Raw genomic sequence first — 18,454 nt, 5'->3', positions numbered from 1 at the left:
ACCCACACTCCCCCTGTTTTAAAGAACCCAGCTATACGCAATCTTATTTTAACTGTGTTTTTATTTAATGAACATAGTATTTGCCATTTGACAACCATACACTCTCCAGGCTTACCTTTCACTTTACAACAAAATTATCAATAGATAAAAGGGTATTTCTTCATGCACGTTGTAGAGTATGTACATTGAATAACAAACACTCCAGAAATCAACATATATGTACATTATTTACATATTAACTATTTACTGTAAATAGAAATGTTTTCTAAGAGAAAATAAAACGAGAAATCACAATGTGTGGTTTCTGGTCTACAACAGACCTAACTTCTCAGCAAAGCACATCTACGTAGATATATGCATTTTAGCTTGAAAAATATGCATTGCTTTATATGCAGCATTAAATGCTGCTTCATCTATAAATAGCTCCTATTTGGACTTCGTTTGGTACCACATTAAACTGCTCAAGGATGTTGTGATCCTGAGGACACCTGCCTGTATGGGCCCAGGGTGTCCACTTAAACCCCACATGTTAATGGGGGCAAGTCGGGCTGTGGAAGCCATGCCTCCCACCCAGCAGACCTTTCCTGCCTCCAGCCCTGTCGCTGGAGGGAAGCTCTTTGGCCAGAGTTGGGACAAGGCAAGTAATTCAAGCACTGAGTGCAGACGGGAGGGTGGCAGGGGGGTGAACAGGATCACACCGAGGTCCAGGCAACCAGGCCCACCAGCCACAGACCTGTCCCCGCACAGCCCTGACCCAGCAGGGCTTCTGGACCAGGCCATCTGAGGGCTTAGTGGGGGGAGGACACCTTAAGCCTGTCAGGTTAATACTGTCACAACAAAACCTGCAATTCCATGACTTCACGTAACACTCCTAGGGCAAGGGACAGATCCTGAGCACCACGGCCTTCTGCATCTTTCTGGACAAACAGCCGTCTGGTGAGGCTCCTTCACAAGTGGTCAGAGAAAATGTCTTACAGAGGTTTCCTTCTGCTCACTTCTCTCAACCCCACCCTGATGCAGACCCAAAAGACAGAAAGTCCTGTATCCCCAGGGTTCTACCTGGATCAAACAAAGGAGAGAGAGATCGGTTGTCCCACACAAAATACTGATGGAGCCTGTGCCCCAGGCAGCCCAGGAGCAGGGCTGGCCCGAGGGGCGGGCGCTGCCGGTGTCGTCAGCAGTGTTTGGTCGGGTGGTCTGGGCAGCGTCTTTTCACCGAAGACTGGGGCCAGAGTTGCATATATGCCAGTCAGGCATGTCAAGAATGCTGACTTGCCTTTCTCAGAACTATAGGTTTGAATCTGAGGTATCGGTACAGTAGCAAAGCCTAAATGCTTGGGAAATGAACCAAAAAAGTCAGTTTGATGCCTGGTGGAGAGTCCTGGGCGTGGCCCCCATGCAGTTTAGTGTGACTGTAAGCTGCACGAGGCTGAGAGCCCACAGCCATTCCGTCTCAGCATCGAGGCAACTCCCAGGAAACATTTTCTCTGTTTTACCTCTCTATGCATAGGCTGAGGTGGTCTTTCTTGAACTTGGCCTTTGCACAGGAGAGGTGATGACCTCTCAGGTGTACAAACTGAACAAGGTGGGTGCCTTCACAGTGGGGCAGGGAAAGGTCCCCCAGGGAAGGGACCCTCCACCGGAACAGCCCATGTGGGCGAGGCGGTCCTACGTATAATGTGCGGGGGTTCTGGTGGTGGAAATGAAACTTACAACAAGAGGCATGTCACTGGCCCGGCCCTGAATGCCCCACCTGTGCACCCTTGGGCCATCTCTGCGGCGTGATGGGCCCAGCTCCTCACTGCACGCTTGAGCACCTCTCCCTCAGCCAGCGGCACCCGGCAACCTCCTGGTCAGGGATCTTCGCCAGTCCGACCACCAGTGCATATTTGGGGTTTTAAACTATTTACAGAAAAGCGTAAGTGCTATACACCTTCATTCCCCAGCCTGCTCTCTCCCTTCCTGTAATATGTCAAATCTCTCAAAACTCGGAGGAAGATTGTCTCTAGTTCCTTGTATGTCTACACATTACATTAATATATCTGATCGTTATAAGCATTCGTTTGGCCAACAGGCCTTAAGTAGTGAAGACAGGGGTCACAGCTGGCCTGAACCATGTGTTTGGTTGGACCGCGTGACACTGCTGTTTGTGGGTATCAGCAAGGGGTCAAATGTGAGCAGTTTCATGTGGTTCAATACATACACTGTCCGTCCTGGGATTCAGCAGTTACAGGATAAACACCCCAAACCAAAATTTAATGATTTGTGTCTTTGTAAAAGTTATCTGCGGGGCCACGAAGACGGAGCTGGATGACTCAGAAGACGGGACCCCTGGAGCCACCCTGCCCAGCGCCGCGTCTTCAAGGACGCGGGCGTCTCCCTCCACCAGGGGGCGCCCTCGGGTTCCCCTTGAGCACGGCACCCCACTCCCCAGTTGCTGCATGTGTATATGTAACTTGTTCTCAGTGCACAGTATATACGTGTGTCCAGAAGTTAAATTTATAGCTGCCATTCTAAAAATACTACTGTTAGAAAGTATCTTTCATTATAATTTCAGAATATAAAAAGGCGTATAAAAGCTATAATCCTATATATCTGAGAAAAAAACTCAATAAAAAAGTGGTAGCTTTTCCTTTCCTGTTATGACACAAAACAGTGGCTTCCAGAACGGCCAACACCGCCACTGCCACCAAGGAGCACGTGTGGCCCCTAGTCTGCCCCGCGGATATTCAAGGCTGGACCACCAGGCGCAGCTGCAGGCCGGGGCTTCGAGAAGGATGTACCCGGAGCTGGGAGGGCGGCGGCGGGAAGGGGTGACGTGAGGCCTCTTGAGATCAGCAGGGGCTGCTGTCCCGGAGGAGACAGGGCAGGCCGTCGGGGTGGTCCAGGGGGTCGTGGAGGGGCCCCCAGTCACTCTGCTGTGGGGTTTCAGTTTACTTTTACCTGCTGCTCAGACCAGGAAAGCTCTATTTCTTATTGGCAATCCTCCTTTTCCTCGTGGCCAACATGTCATAGAAAGGATCCCTGCTGATACTCGCTCTGGGAGAGGGTAAAAAAAACTGGGTTAGGATGGGAGGGGCAGTCCTACACACAAGGCCCCACCAAGAGCGCCACTCGCGCTCGACAACAGCCCCGCCCCTCTGACAGCCCCAGCTGGGGCCTCACCCGCCCCGACCAGTCGAGAGCCCAACCCTCCCGGCCAACCTAGCGCACAGGCCCCGCCCCTGACACGCCCACAGCACAGGCCCCGCCCGGCGGGCCCGGGCACACCTGATGGACTTCATCCACTCCTCCTTCTCCTCCGGGCTGGGCGCCGAGATGCGGTACACCACGTGGTTGCCCTCCACTACCCTGCCGTCCGCCTCTGTCTTACAGGCTTTGATGACCTGCCCTTTGTGGCTGGGGTTGTACAGCTCGAAACAGTTCTGGTGGAGACAGACAGGACTGTCACCTGGTGCTGGGGGAGCGGGAGGGAAGGGCGGGCGGCGGGGAAGCCAGCTTACGGGTTTCCGCGGGTCCTCCACCTCCCTGATGCTCAGGTTCTCCAGCGGGATGATTCCCCGGGGCTCCTTATCCTGCGGGACAAAGCGCTCAGCCAGCCTCCCCCGCACCCGCCGAGGGTCCCGCGACCTGGAGGACCCGCAGCCCTGCGCTTACCGTCGTGTATTCAAAGTAATAGAGGCAGTTGTCGGTGAGGATGAACCAGCGCCGCTTCCAGGTCTTCACGCGCCCCCCTAAGAGCAGAGGGACCCCGTGAGTCTGGGCAGAGCAAGCCCTACACGAGCTACTGTGCTTTTCAGAAATGCCACTGGGGCCGAGCTGGGTTTTACAGTTCCTCCTTCGTGAAAACGTTTCACATTCTGCCCCAGATCCTGGCCACGGTGTGCAGCCTGGCCTGCCCGTGGCTGCTGGGGCCCGCATGCACCCCCCGCCCGCCTGCAGGGCACCCAGATGACCCGAGCGTTTCCCAAGTCTGCTTCCTGGAAGAGTTAGTCGTGATGAATGGTCTTAATTTCCCCACATGGAAATGACAACAGGATGAAGTCAGCGCCGCTGCCGGTCTGTCCAGGACTTAATCCCGTTACGTCAGGACCGTCATCACATTACTGAGGACTTGGGGCGGCCCTGGGATCCATCAAAATCGATTATGGCCTTGGCCCAGGGAATTATTAGATTGAATTAATCTCTTAACAAGATCTGGGACACACATGCACACACACAGCTCATCTGCACCCACTCTCCTCAAACTACAGAAAAGAAACCTTTCACTCTCAAATATTCAGTAGAAACCAACTGGTTTCCATTTCTATTTCTAGTCTCTGCTTCCGACATGAAGTTTAAAAACAAAAGTTGAAAGAGAGAACGTGCGCCTGGTGACAGATGTCTGCGATCCACCAGCATGAAGTAAGCAGCAGCTGCCCCGCCCCCTGGCTCCCTGGTGCAGACAGGTGAGACCCTTGTGGCTGAGGGTCACGGACCTGGTCCCCGAGATTGAGGAGCCCAGACAGGGACATGGGGGGACATGAAGGCTGTCCAGAAATTGAGGCACAAGGCCTGACATTTGGGGAGATCTGGGGGGAGGAGACACACGCAGACACCCAGCTGCAGGGAGGGAGCCCCGCCTGCTGTTTCAGTGCCACTGAGGGGTCCTCGGAGACTGGGACCCTCACCCTTGGGTCACTGATGAGATGTCTATCCTCATGATGGCCACAGGCTGGCTGGGCAGGCAGGGCAGGTGTGTGGGGCGGCAGCCTCAGTTATGCCGTGAAGAGGGTCCCCAGATTCCCCTGCTCCCCTAATCTCACTTTCCATCCCCGTCAGAAGCATCTGTCCAAATTCCACTGTCCTTGGGGGCCCTCGTACCCTGAGGCCCCTTCATGCCTCCAACCCCCAAGGCCTCCACCCCCTCAAGGTGTGTCTCGAACCATGGGCAGGGCTCTCTGTTCTCCTGGAAGGCCTCGAGACTCTTCTGCACCTAGACTCCTGCCCTGCTACACCCAACTTCAGTGGCACGTCTGGAGGAGCCCAACCCCTGGTCCAGGTCTTGAGACCAGGGGAGCCTCTTGGGCCAGGGGCAGTGGGCATTGAGACGGAGGTGTGTGGTCAGGTGGACCCGAGCCTGGCCCGGCCCCAAGCCCCCTTACAGGGTGGCGGCGGTGACCCTCTTGGTCTCTGAGCTCCAGCAGGTTTTGCTGCAGGAGATGGACCAGCTCTGCCCAAGCGTGTGTTTGTGACTGGGCTTCGGGACAAGGAGACACACACACACAGACACACACACAGACACACACACCCCTGCAGGAAGGAGCCTGGCTGCTCCTGACTAGTATGGATAGAAGCAGCCCGTTTCTCTCTGTAAACGCCTGCTGCTGCATAGTTGTCAGCAGACACGGGCTCTCATGCATACCACGCAAGCCTGTTCTGCACGCCAGCTCTGTGCCAACCAAACTCTTGTGTTAACACATCTGACTCACTCTCAAAACACAGTGACTACACGGTATTTACAGGACCATCATGAAGCACCATCACCAGGCTCTGCTCTGGCAGGGCACCCTGGCCTCCTGAAAGCACGGTCTCCTCTAAGATTAACTTACGACAACCAATCCCCAAGCGAGGTCATGCTAGGACCTCCGGTTCCTAACTTAGCACATACACGCCACAGTTCTGGCTTCTCTGCCTGCGTGTGTAGGCCGTTCAGGGGCCTAGGGCTGTGTGTCCTCACTAAGTACAGGTGTGCACCCAGGCCCAGCCTAACACGGCCTCAGCACCCGCCTCCTGGGTCCCTAGGGGACCAACACCCAGGGACCCTTCATGGGGTCAGAACCGTAGGCAGGAGTCTGGCACGCTGACCAGCCAGCTGTGCACTGGACACCCTGGGGGACGCTAACAGCTCTGAGAGCAGAACAGCCCCAGGGGCTGAGGCTCCGGGCTGCAGGTGCGACCTGAGCTGTCACCAGCTCTGTGGCCCTCAGCCTTGGGTCTGAGGACACAGCAGGGGCCGCAGGAACGGGTGAGCAGCAAGCCCTGGGCCCCTGGCCCCTCCTGGGCACCAGCCAGCCCTGTGCCTGTCGGTGCCCTGGCCCAATGCTGTGGTCCGGTCATCTGCTCGACCAGATGACAGGCTGGAACACGAGCCCTGGTGTCAGACATCTAGTTCAGTCTTTAGAGTCACCCAGGGGGCACTGGGGGCACCCTGGCTGCCAGGCAGGCCTGTGCTGTCACCATCCCGGGGGGCCCTTGCTGGCGACAGAGAACAGGAAGAGCCCAAGTGCAGCTGCTGTTCTTCTGGGCACCTTCCTCGTATCCTCATCCCAGGCGCACAGGCTGGATGGGATCTCAAAGCCAGGTGTGTCTGGAAGGTCACTCAGGCATTACCCAGGGCCATTGCTACGCTTCTGGCTTTTTAGGCAAAGATCCAAAAGTCTTCCGAACCCTGGCACAGCCAGAGAAAGGTGAGAGCTAGATCCCAAATCAGGACAGCCGCCCCACGCTACACACTCTTACACTGGCCACGCTGTCACCAGGCCCATGTTCATCCCCTCTTGGTTAAAGACTCAAGCCACCAGCATTCCTGTAGGCCCTGGTGTCTGACACACTGTCTGCAGAGTGCCTGCGTCATCTGGCTCATCTCACAGGCCCTAATGTCACCAGGAGGAGGAATCTCAACCCCCACCAGAATGATAACTCCCTACGGACCCCTAAGATGGCCCAGAATATATAAATGCTCTTCTGCTTGTTTGTCAATAGTCAAGAGGTTCTTAACACGCTTCTCCCATCCAAGTACTAACCAGGCCTGGCCCTGCTTAGCTTCCGAGGTCAGACGAGAGCACCCGTGTTCTAACACACGCGCCTGGACGCTGCACAGGTGGTGCAAACACGCACTGCCTGGTTAGCGGGATGGGCGGCGGGCGATGCGCTCAGGGCCAAGGCCGCGGAGGGGCGAGCTTGTCTCCGCCCGGCATCTCCACGCGCCTCGGTCCCTCACTCCTCGCCCAGCCGCGGAGGGGCGACGCGGCCGCGGCACCTTGCCCTGCGTGGAGGATGAAGTGAGCCCGGCACGTCTGAAGCCACGAGGGCCAGATGGATGGCAAGCAAGTCGGAGCTTCACACGAACCGACAGAGAGACAGGAGAAGAGAGAGCAGCTGGCAAAGGGCAGGAAGCCGCTGGGTACGTACCTCCTACGCAGGACAAGCAGGGACAGCCCATCACAGAACAGAAAGGTGGGAGCCACAGGCAGAAGGAAAACAACAAGAAGGCACATTTAAACCACGCATCGAAAGTCAGCCACACCGAACCAAGAGAGGCGGCGGGCGCCCGGGGGCGGCGCGGCCGCCGGAGCAGACGCCGCGCGGGCGCGCCTGGCCGCCAGGGGCCGCTGTGCGGGGACCTCGGGGAGCCGCCGCCTCCGGCCGCGCGGGGAGGCGCACGGGGCGCCGCGGGGGCTGCGGCGCGGGCGCGGGCGGAGGGGCCACGGCGGGGTCCCGCCCCCGGCGCCGCCGCTCACCCAGCTTCAGGAGCCAGCCCTCCCGGTCGGGGTTGAAGAACGTGTGCGTCAGGTCGTTGCCGTCGTCCTCGGGGATCTTGAACGGCTCGTTCTTGATGCTCTCGTACAGGTTCTGCGCAGGGAGGGCGGCCGGGGCTCAGGCCGAGCGCCACCAGCCGCCCCGCGAAGCCCCCCAGGGCGCGCCCAGGGCCCCTCTAAAGGCCGTCGACCTGGGCGCAAGGGCAGGGCCTGACGCTCCTGAGCAGAGGTGGGGACGGGACGAGGGGGACACGGCCCGGGGAAGAGGAACACGGGGCGGGGACGGGGGGCGGCTACCTGGGGAGGGGGCAGGGGACACGGGGGTCCACGGGGAGGTGGGGTGCACGGGGAGGAGGGGCGCATGGCGGGGCGGCTCACCCGCAGCAGCTCCTCGGGGAGGTCCCCGCCCTCGTTGATGCCGCGATTCATGGTGACGAAGCGCTCAGCCGTGGGCTTGTCGCGCACGTTGTGGTTGTGAAGGCTGGTGTTGAGCATGATGATGGCGAAGGACAGCACGTAGCACGTGTCTGGGGGGGTCAGCGCCGCGGGCCATCAGCACGGGCCCAGCCCGGGCGCCCGCGCATCACCCACCCGCCGCGCACTCACCCGTGGACTGGAAGACGCCGGGGTTGCACAGGCAGTAGCGAGCAGCGAAGGCCTCCATCATGCGGTCGATCTTCTGCGCCTCGCCCGGCAGCCTGAAGCTCCAGAGGAACTGCCTGCAGGGGCGAGAACAGGGGGGTGGGTGGACATCTCCAAGACCAGAGGCCCTCCGGGGGGCCGAAGCACACTGACCCCCTGGACCCCAAGGCGCGCCCGCTGTCTGCGGGAGGTCCTGCAGCTGATGGAAAGAACAGGGTCCTCGTGGCCGCACCCCAGGCTCGCCAGGCCTGCCCCTCCCCAAGACACCGTCTTCAAAACGCGTCATCTCAAACTGGACCCGCCAGTGCGGCCCTCAGCCAAGGCCAGGGGCTGAGCCCACAGAAAGACAGCGGCCACCCCAGTTCACAGCTGGGGGAGCAGTCACCAGGAAAGGGCGGGCGCTGCGGCAGAGGACACAGGAGACAGGCTGAGACCAGCACCTGCCAACGAGGCTGGGATCCTGGGCCAGGGCGGCCTCCCGGGCACAAAACCCACACCCTCCTAGGCACACCCTAGGCCTCCACATGGCTAGTGGGCAAAGCCAAAAGTGGCGTAAAGTGGGCCCAGGCACTGAGACCGCACCCAGAGGTGGGAAGGGGGACACCCACAACTGCCGAAGACCAGGCAAAGAGAGAGAAGGCAAAGCGACAGGGAGCGGAGCCAGAGCCTGGGCCACGTGGAGGCAGGAGAGGCCCGCCCCCGTTTCTCTCTCTGGTGGCTGGAGTTACCCGGAGGGTCACCGCCCAGCCACTCTCCCGCCCAGCCTCCCTTCACGCGCAGGGCATGAATGCTCACCTTAAGGCTTGTACGAGGTTGAGATCAGCAAACTCGTGGAGTTCCACAAAAGCCTGAAGAACTTTAATGTTAAATTCATCCCTAGGAAAGAAAATGGACTTTACAGCCTCACTGCATGTCATTTCAGTCGTTTCATTAGACATTTCCTAAAGCAAGTGAAAGTTATGACCAACCTAGACAGCATATTAAAAAGCAGAGACATTACTTTGCCAACAAAGGTCCGTCTAGTTAAGGCTATGGTTTTTCCAGTGGTCATGTATGGACGTGAGAGTTGGACTATAAAGAAAGCTGAGCGCCAAAGAATCGATGCTTTTCAACTGTGGTGGAGAAGACTCTCGACTGCAAGGAGATCCAGCTAGTCCATCCTAAAGGAGATCAGTCCTGGATATTCACTGGAGGGACTAATGTTGAAGCTGAAATTCCAATACTTTGGCCACCTTATGCGGAGAGCTGACTCATTTGAAAAGACCCTGATGCTGGGAAACATTGAAGGCAGGAGGAGAAGGGGACGACAGAGGATGAGGTGGTTGGGTGGCATCACTGACATGAGTTTGGGTGAACTCCGGGAGTTGGTGATGGACAAGGAGGCCTGCCGTTCTGCAGTTCATGGGGTTGCAAAGAGTCAGACACGACCAAGGGACTGCACTGAACTGAAAGCAAGTGTTCAAGAGATTTCATGTCATATGACTAAAAGACAAGTTATTTTTCACAGTGCGTTTGTCTTCAAGCTTAGCTCAAAGGAGACGACCCAGTAGGATGTGGAGTTTACTTCACAATCAGTACGAGTCACGGTAAGACCCCAAATACAGGCCCGACTGCCAAGGTTCAGAGTCCCCTGTGCTGAGCGCTAAGGCACCCACCCAGGTGCGTGGTGCAGAGCCTCGACCTCAGGGCCACCACGAAGCAGGCGCTAGTCCCGTTCCCACCTCCCAGGCGGGATTCTGAGGCTCAGAGCCGGGAGACGGCTCCTCCAGGGTCACGAGCCAGAAAGCAAGGTCCTGGGCTCACATGGTAAGTTCACTATTTGGAAGAACTGCCAATGACTTTCCAAAATGGCTGCACCATCGTTGTTTTCTTACAGCCATGTATGAGGGTGCCAGTTTCTCCACATCCTCACCAACATTTATGATCTTGAAGAACAGCCATTCCTAGTGGATGTGAACGGCTACCTCACTGTGGTTTGATTTGCATCTCCCTGATGACTCATGATGTTGAGCACCTCACCGTATGCTTACTGGCCACTGTGCTCATGGCCTTGTCCTATGCCTGTTTATTCTGGCTGCACAGGCGCTTTGCAGCGGTGCGTGCGAACAAGCTTAGTTGCCCCATGGCATGTGGGATCCTCGTTCCCCAACGAGGGACTGAACCTGCGTCCCCTGCACTGGACTAGCAGGGAAGTCCCCTATCATACGCCTAGGTATGTATATCCTCTCTGGATGAATGTCTATTCAGACCCTTTGCCCATCGAAGACTGTCTTTTTATGGCCGAGTTATAAGAATTCTTTTTATATACTGGATACAAGTCCTGATCAGATTTCTGACCTGCAAATACTTCCTCCTATTCTGTGGGCTGTCTTCTCCCTTTCTTGATGATGTCCTACGAAGCAACTGATGTTTTGGAATTTGATGATTTTGTTTTTCTCTTCTGCTGTCCTATCTAAGAAACCCTGGCCTAATCCAAGGCCACAGAGATCCATCACGAGGTTTTCTTCTTAGGGTTTTATAGTTTCAGTGCTCGTGTCTAGGTCTTTGGTGAGAGATCCAGTGCCGTCTTTCTGCGTGTGGGTCTCCAGTGGTCGCGGCACCATGTTCTGAAAGGACTACCTCCCCACCCGAACAGACTCGGCAGCTCGTTGGACGGTCTATGTGAGGGTCTATTTCTGGATTCTCAACTCTGTTCGATGACCGACATGCCTGTTCTTACACCAGACTGTCTTCGTTAGTGGAGCTTTAGTCTGTTTGATAATTGGGAAGTGTAACTTTTCCAACTTTGTTCTTCTTTTCCAAGATGGCTATGGCTATTCTGGGGTCCTTGAATTTCTGTATGAATTATAGGATGAGCTTGTCAACTTCTACAAAGAAATTAGCTTGGATTTTGCTAGGGAGTATGTTAAATTTGTTTATCAAGGTGTAGGCAGTTGCCATTTTTGCAACATTAAGTCTTCCTCATACCCCCAACTAACAGGGGCAAGACGACCGCCGAGAGAGCCGAGGCTTCTGTGCAAAACATCCCAAGAAGGTCACGATGCTTTCTGGGGCAAGCAGCGGCCTCCTGGGTTCTGCTACAGTCCCCGGGGTAAGCAGAGGGCCCCAGAGGAGCGCAGACCCCACCTGGCCCCAGGACTGCCCCCTGCCCCTGCTCACAAAGACACAGGGGAGGATGTGGCTCCGCGGGGCTCGCTCAGTCCTGAGGAGCACAGGCACCCCCGGAGCCCTCGTGACAGACCCCGATGCAAGGGTCGGCCTGGGCAGGCGGGTGGCCGTCTCCCCTTGAGCTCACCTTTCACCCAGGTAGTCCCCGATGACCGTCTTATTCAGGCCTTCCCCTTTATACAGGAACTGGGCCACGTCCTCCGGGGAGCTCTGCAGCAGGTCATTCTCTATTAGAAACTGGATTCCCTGGAGAGGAACGTGGAGGAAGCAGCGCTGAGGAAGGTCCCGAGACCACGTGTCGCCGCCTCGCTGGTTTGGACACAGCCGAACTGACACGACCAGTGGGGCGCTCCCATCACTGAACTCATCTCACCCGTCAAAGAGAAGCGACCGGGCTAAGGACAGACAGGCTGCGGAATAAGCCCTCCTAAGTCACCAGACATTATAAAGGCAGAGGGAGCCACGACACAGAGCTTCCCCAGCTCAGGAAAAGGGTCTGTGCTGCGTGTGAGAGGAGCTCGTCATATGCAGCTGGCCGACCCAACACCAGTCCCAAGCACCCCCTCTCCATCCTCCCCTGCAACTTGAAACGACTTTGTGAACAGATTGGGTCAAAGAAACAGATTAAGTCTGTGAGGAGGACCCTGGAGAGCTGCTCGTTTTTTGATATAGAAGGGGACTCCTGAGCAGCATGGCTCCTCCCTCCTCCTTCCTGCTGTGAATGCAGACGTGATGGCAGGAGCCCTGGCAGCCGCCAGCACACAGTGAAACGCCCTGGGTCCTGGGGGCCACTCGGCACTGAGGCCACCTCTGCTGCGAGAAATGCCCTGGGTCCTGGGGGCCACTCGACACTGAGGCCACCTCTGCTGCGAGAAGGCAGCCTGCAGGGTAAGCTGTCTTCATGGATGTACCGCCACCCGTGGCTGAACACAGTACTCGGTCACCGTGCCAGTGAGCTCGGGCAGCCAAATCCACGGCCACGGAGGGACCTGCGGGAACCAGCCAACGGTCCCTGCGAGCGCCTGCTGGACCCACACTGGCAGTGCTCTGGCTCGGAGGAAGCCCTAATGAGAGCACAGTCTACCTCCGACACAGCTGCTGAGCTAGTTTCAACATACACACTAGGAAGCTTTTAAGAGAGGAGGGAATTCTGCTGTCTGTTTGCCCAGAGACTGTTTCTACAAATGCAGAGAGGGCCTAGCTAAAAGCCTAAAGGCCCAAGGCCAGGGCTCCCTCACATGATCCACCTGAAAAGCCCATTAATTTTTTAAACACGTGAACGGCCCCAACAGCCTCATGTGGAATTTTTAAAAACTGGCAACAACCCAGCAGCCAGTAAGAGAACCATCAAGTACATTCTAGCACATTCACATGATGAAAGGCCACAGGACCAGATGGAACAAACACAGGCATGGATAAAATCTATAGACGTGACACGGAGTAAGAAGACTCAGTATATTGTAATTCCACCTATGTAAGCTTTTAAAAAGGCAACACTCAGGTGCCCTGCATCTTGGTCTGGGTTGTAGTTACATGCGTATTTGCATTTGTTAAAATTCTTCAAGCTGTACGTTTAAAGTCTGTGTACCATGTTATTCTTCAAAAGAAAAAAAAAAAGTTTACTGAAGAAACCCAGTAAGTCTGACAATCCTAAATTAACTGCCCTATATTTCTGGTGGGAGCTTAAGTGGATACAGCCACCTGGGTACCATTTTCAGAGTGTGAAGACACACTGGGACAGAGTGTTCTGATGAGAGGTGAGCACAGCCCTCACCCAGATTCCTGGAAAACAACGCCAGGGACGAGGGTGGTGCCCGGGTGAGGGATGGAGTGAGGTGGGGAGGCGGGCTGGGCAGAGGCTGTCTGACCTCAAATCCATGCCAAGGGGTCAGGGGCAGGGCCGCCCCCCGTGGCCTCACTGGAGCCCTCATCGTGAGGGCTCGACGGGCTATGGGCAAGATGGTAGACTCTGTGCCCCCAACACTGCAGGGAGCGGGGCTCTGAGGAGCCCAAGGTCCAGGATGCAGACCAGCAAAAGCTCCCCGGGGACACAGGTCTCTGTGACCATCGTGGCTGTGATACCGGCGAGGGTGGTGCCCAGTGGCCACCCGTGCCAGCCCCCCGCAGCAGCTGCCTCCCTGCTGGGGGTCCTTGCGGCCGTGGGCCCACGGTGGGGCCGTGGCTGCCAGATTTTACTGTGAGCTCTGGTTTCTTTGCTCTCTTTTTTCGGCTGTGCTCTGCACAGCTCCTGACAGTTACTTCTCAGTAAACCTTAGTCCTTGTTATTGCAGGTGTGATGCAGAGTTCATCGGATTCCTAGGCCCTGACAGTGAGCATCTCAGGCCGAGCGGGGATACTACCCTGCCTGTCTGTTATGAGAGAAAACCTGACTCTCTCCACGAACTGGACGGCCTCCCCCGTGCTGCCCCCAGAACTGAAGGCCTGGTTTTGAAAACTTCCACCTGTTAGATCACCTCCCTCCAGTGCTTGTTGCATCTACTCTGTAAACTCAACTTCCAAAGGGAAAAAACACAAAAGCCTCTTGTTACAAATCCCAAATATCAGATCATCACCAAGTTCACAAAACTGTTGCCCTAACGATCTGGAGTTGACTCACACCTTGTAAGCAGAGAATCAGGAAGCAAGAGGAAAACTCTCACGGCGGCCGGAACACCCAGCTAAATGAGACTCTCCTGCGCCTGCAGACGTGCTGTATCTGAAGAAAACTCCCTTTGGAGACCCTTGAATAGGGACTCATGGTGTGGATATCTGTAAATAACACGGGCAGCCGTGCTCGTGGCGGCTGCTTACCTTTTTGGGATCCATGTTGAACTTCTTCCTTCCCATGGCAATCTGCTTGTTCCTCTGAGTTGTTTTGCTGTGCGTGGGGAACAATGGAGAAGCTGTTACTGGACGTCTGCACAGAGCACAAGGAGTTCGTGTCCTGACAAGACAGCTCGGGATGGAACGGCCACAGCCCCCCAACGCCCCTGCCTGAGGGGCCCCCAGTCTCCCGGGTGGGTGCAGCTCAGGGCGGCCACAAGGCTCCTTCCCTTCACAGTGATGAACTGCTAAGCGGAAGCAGAGCTCCCCGTTAGAGAGAGGGCACGTCGGGGCAGGGTGCTTCTGAGGGGCTTGTGCCTGTGTCCTCAGTGGCAAGGCCAGACAGTGAGGGGTGGTGGTGAAGGGCCAGGCCCCGACAGGCGCCCCCGGCCCGGCCCCCTCCGCTGCCATCACCACGGCGGCCTGAAGGGGCAGCCACGGCCGCTCACCTCTCCTCCACCGACGTGAGGTTGTCAATCTCCGTCATCACTTCTGCGATTTCATACTTCAGCCTCTATTGAGACAGAGAGGGCGCGCTGTGGGGCTGACAGAGGGGCCTCCACCTCCCGGAGACCTTTCAGGCCCCCAGGTTCTAGCTGCCCTCGGATGCGCTGGGACAACACAAGTGTGGAGAAACCAGGACCTCTTCTTGACACAGAGCGCCTCCCAGTCAGAGCCACCCCGACTCAGGAGCAAACAAAATGACCGCCTGTCCACCTCCCATCAGAGCGAGAGCAGGGGGGCCCAGCAGGCAGAGTCTAGAGTGTGCGTGTGTAAAATCACAGGGGTAAAAGGGTACCAACAGCAAAAGGAAGCAACAGGTCCCGCCACTCGCCCACCTGCCAGCGCTGGCACCCAGGTCTCAGGACGGCCTGGGCCAGACACACACAGGTCAGTACCAGGCCCCCAGCCACCGTCTCCGGATGATCCTGTCACCCTGGGTGAGATGCAGCACCGTGGACAGAGCCCAGGAGGCGTCAAGGTTCTTGCCTGTGGCCTCGGGCAAACCCAGGCCTCACGGAGGGACGGGTCCTCCCCACTGAGCCGGCTCTGAGCTCCTGGGCCTTGGCGGCCTCAGCTCAGAAGTGAGGTCGTGAGAACCACACGAGGCTCTGGGGTCACTGTGATCACTAACATCCACGCTGGAATGTTAGCCTTGAAATATACTTTCAACCAAAGCACATATTCTGGGTTACCTAATTTTTCCAAGAATGACAGATAACCATACAAGAAAAAGCTTCACAAACTCTCTCTCAACTACAAGGAAATTTTTATCAAGCCCCTATGATTCTTAGGTGCCAAGAAACTCCAGACTCAAACCGTGAGCACCTAGAAAGGAGCTGCCGTTTGGACATGGCTCGGTCTCACGGCCAGTGGCTGGGGAGGCGGAGTGGACTTGGGCTCGCCAGTGGTTAGGAAGCTGCTCAGAGAGCAGCCGGACGTCCGATCGGTTTCTAGAAGTATTACGAATGTACCAACTCGGACACTGTGGCTGGCTCCCCTGCACCTCCCGTGGGAGCCCTCCACTCCACCCTCTGAGCACACAAGGGCAGAAGGCGCAACGCCCGTGTGTCTGCGTCTATCCGTCATTCTACTCCCACCACCTGGTAGGTGCGGGGTGCACGGCCAGAACTCGATATAGGTTTAGCCCTTTATTCAAAAGATCCCTGAGTGCCAATAACATGCTAGGCAGCGTCCTAGGTGCTGGGGACACTGGTCGAGATAGGGACTCATCCTACAATTTCCGAGGGCAGTACGTGTGATGCCCTCTGTGACGCTGGCGTCAGGAGTCACCAGCTCTAGACTCCAGTCGGGCCTTCTCCTCCACCCCAGAGTCTGTCTGCCCGGCGAGCACCAGTTCTGTTCCACCAGCCTGGGTAACTCCCACCCCTGCCTCCCCGTGTGTTTCGAATATGCACACACTAGATATCCACTTTTTCACATTTTCATGAAGCTACTCGATTTACAATTTTACCCAAGAGCAAAAATGAAAAGGCATTTCTTTTGTTTTACCTCGATGTCATCAATCAGTTCCTTTTTTCTTCGACGGATGTCTAGAAGTTCTTCTCTTTCTTCTAGTGACAGGTCTTCAGGCACTGAAATTTAAAAAAAAAATCAAATTAACTCTGGAGAACAATCTGTAGACATCCACTAAGGTTGAAGATGGGCATACATGCAAGCCAGCAATTCTGTGCCCAGGTTATTTATTCAAAGGAACCAAGGAACCGTCGCTTGCAGACCACATGTAGGACATGCGTAGCAGCCCTGTTTTGATAGAAAGACAATCTGAGTCACCACTAAGAAAATAAACTGTGGCATAGTCATGAAACAGGATCTCGCACAATTACCAAGGGCTGAGCCCAGTCTTTCACACAGATGAAGCTCACGCTGAACGAAAAGAAGGTAACGGCAGCAGACAGACACCGGCTGTGACGCCCTCAGGAGCGACACGTGTGTGCCGCAGAGCGTCAGTAACGCACCGCACTCCCGATGCCGCCTCCTTCCGAGTAGGCCGGTGTGGGAGAAAGTACGTCTGTGTGTGTCTGTGTGGGTGTGTGGGTCTGTGTGGGTGTGGGTGTGTCTGTGTCTGTGTGAGAGTAGCTCAGTCACGTCCAACTCTGCGATCGCACAGACTGTAACCTGCTAGGCTCCTCTGTCCATGGGATTCTCCAGGCAAGAATACTGCAGTGGACTGCCATTCCCTTCTCCAGAGGATCTTTCCAAGCCAGGAATTGAACCCAGATCCCCTGCACTGCAGGCAGATTCTTTACCACTTGAGCTACAGGGAAGAAGGATATTAGGAAGCATCAACACAGTGGGTGAAGGCTGGCTGGCGCACGGATATTTATCTGACAGAGTTCTTCATAATATCCTGGTATTAATGATTAACCTCTGTAGTATTTTCCATTCTTACGTCTATATTCTCTTCATTTTATGCTATAATTGACTTATTTCGTAAAGCTTTTCAGAGAAACAGGCTTTGATTTTAATAATCCTCTACTGTATGTTTAATTTCTATTTCATTAATTTGTTTAAAGAAACAAGAGATTAAGAATCTGAGCAAAGAGCAAGAGAACACACAGAGCATCTTCAAACAAGATAATGGGATCATGGCACGGGGTAGACAACTGGACCAATGAACTGGAAGACAGTAGCCAGAGAGATACACCCGGACTCACAGAAACTGATTCAGCACAGAGCGGACGCTGCAGCTCAGAGAGACAGGGCAGACTCCTGTGCGCGACATGTGCTGTGTCAGTTATCTCCAGGTGAGAAAATGAAACTGAATCCTGATTATCGTCATATTTTTTACCAGTTCCAAGTAGAATAAAGGCTTAAGTTCACATAATTTCTTATAAAGAAAGAATGTATTTATAAATTCAGGGTAGGAAATTGTATCGCACACCCCACACCCTCCCTCCACACCAAATAACTTTGAGAGCAGCCATTCTTATCCTAATTTTATAATTAGGGAAACAGGCCAAGAGACATCTAATGATCTTCCCTGATAGAGAAAGAATATTTGAAGAAGTAATGGCTAAAATGTTCTGTATTTGATAAAATACATGAATATACATGTCCCAGGTGCTCAAGCTCCAAGCAGGATAAACCTAAAGACCCACAAGGTCCCAGAGTATGTTACACATGGGCCCAGGAGCTCAAGAGTGTCACCATGGACATGGTCTTTCCATCCTGGTGTCCAAAGTGTCAGCTTCATCCTAAAGCTGCTGCTAGTGGCTTCCAGCAGCTTCTTATTTATACATGGGGGGTAGGGGTGGGGGAAGTATCCAGATCAAGAGAAAAAATAAGAACCAGCAGAGAATGATGCTTCCCAAACCAAGGCAGGAAAGATGTGCCAATCCTTGAACTTTCCAAGGAATTACTCTTATCAGCAAGCATCTTAATGAAATTAAGAAGGAAATCTGAAAGTAACAAACCAGCTGGGTGACACTATCCTGTTATGAAAGAATAAAGATACCTACAGAGCACAGACTGGGCTCCCAAAAGGGACCTCGTAATGAAAAAACACACCTGTTCTGCTGAGTTCACCTGGGCAGATATGTGAGGACAAGAGTCTGAAAGGGTGGCACTCTAGTTCAATCATCAATAGACTTTTTGGTTTAAAAAAACCCACCTCCAGCTTCTCCCCTCCAACCCTGGTAAGTAAGGCTGGCCGATAACAGAATGAAGGTACATCCTAAGAGAATCTAAACACGGGGTGATTCAACTCAAGATCCTGAAGCTTCTAACCATGATCATCAATGGATTTCCTTGACCTTCTCTCAATAATGCCCATCTTG

At 54.9% G+C, this 18,454-nt stretch overlaps 1 protein-coding gene across 2 annotated transcripts; it reads right to left on the bottom strand.

Annotated features, from left to right (window-relative positions):
* Window positions 1-146: 146 nt before the first annotated feature.
* CYTH3 (cytohesin 3) lies at window positions 147-14,650 on the bottom strand. 2 transcript variants are annotated; one of them, XM_068969608.1, is made up of 12 exons: window positions 14,603-14,650; window positions 14,142-14,208; window positions 11,458-11,576; window positions 8,958-9,038; window positions 8,127-8,239; window positions 7,899-8,047; window positions 7,503-7,614; window positions 7,174-7,176; window positions 3,658-3,734; window positions 3,504-3,575; window positions 3,271-3,425; window positions 147-3,039 (listed from the first exon to the last, which is right to left on the bottom strand). In XM_068969608.1, the coding sequence occupies exons 1-12, from the start codon at window positions 14,638-14,640 to the stop codon at window positions 2,967-2,969; spliced, it is 1,059 nt and encodes a 352-aa protein (XP_068825709.1). In that variant the 5' UTR covers window positions 14,641-14,650; the 3' UTR covers window positions 147-2,966. The 2 variants fall into 2 exon arrangements, with proteins under 2 accessions (XP_068825709.1, XP_068825708.1); XM_068969607.1 differs by lacking the exon at window positions 7,174-7,176.
* Window positions 14,651-18,454: the final 3,804 nt, after the last annotated feature.

Source organism: Capricornis sumatraensis, chromosome 3 (assembly GCF_032405125.1).
Source record: "Capricornis sumatraensis isolate serow.1 chromosome 3, serow.2, whole genome shotgun sequence".
Classification (NCBI taxonomy): Eukaryota; Metazoa; Chordata; class Mammalia; order Artiodactyla; family Bovidae; genus Capricornis; species Capricornis sumatraensis.
This window is presented reverse-complemented; position numbering and strand designations above follow the sequence as displayed.

Coding starts and splice junctions, on each gene's coding strand:
- CYTH3 (XM_068969608.1), bottom strand. CDS start 14,640: ATGACGGAGATTGACAACCTCACGTCGGTGGAGGAGAG. Junction 11,577..14,141: donor TCAACATGGATCCCAAAAAG/GTAAGCAGCCGC, acceptor GTTCCTCTCCAG/GGAATCCAGTTTCTAATAGA. Junction 8,048..8,126: donor CGGCGTCTTCCAGTCCACGG/GTGAGTGCGCGG, acceptor TGACCCCCCCAG/ACACGTGCTACGTGCTGTCC.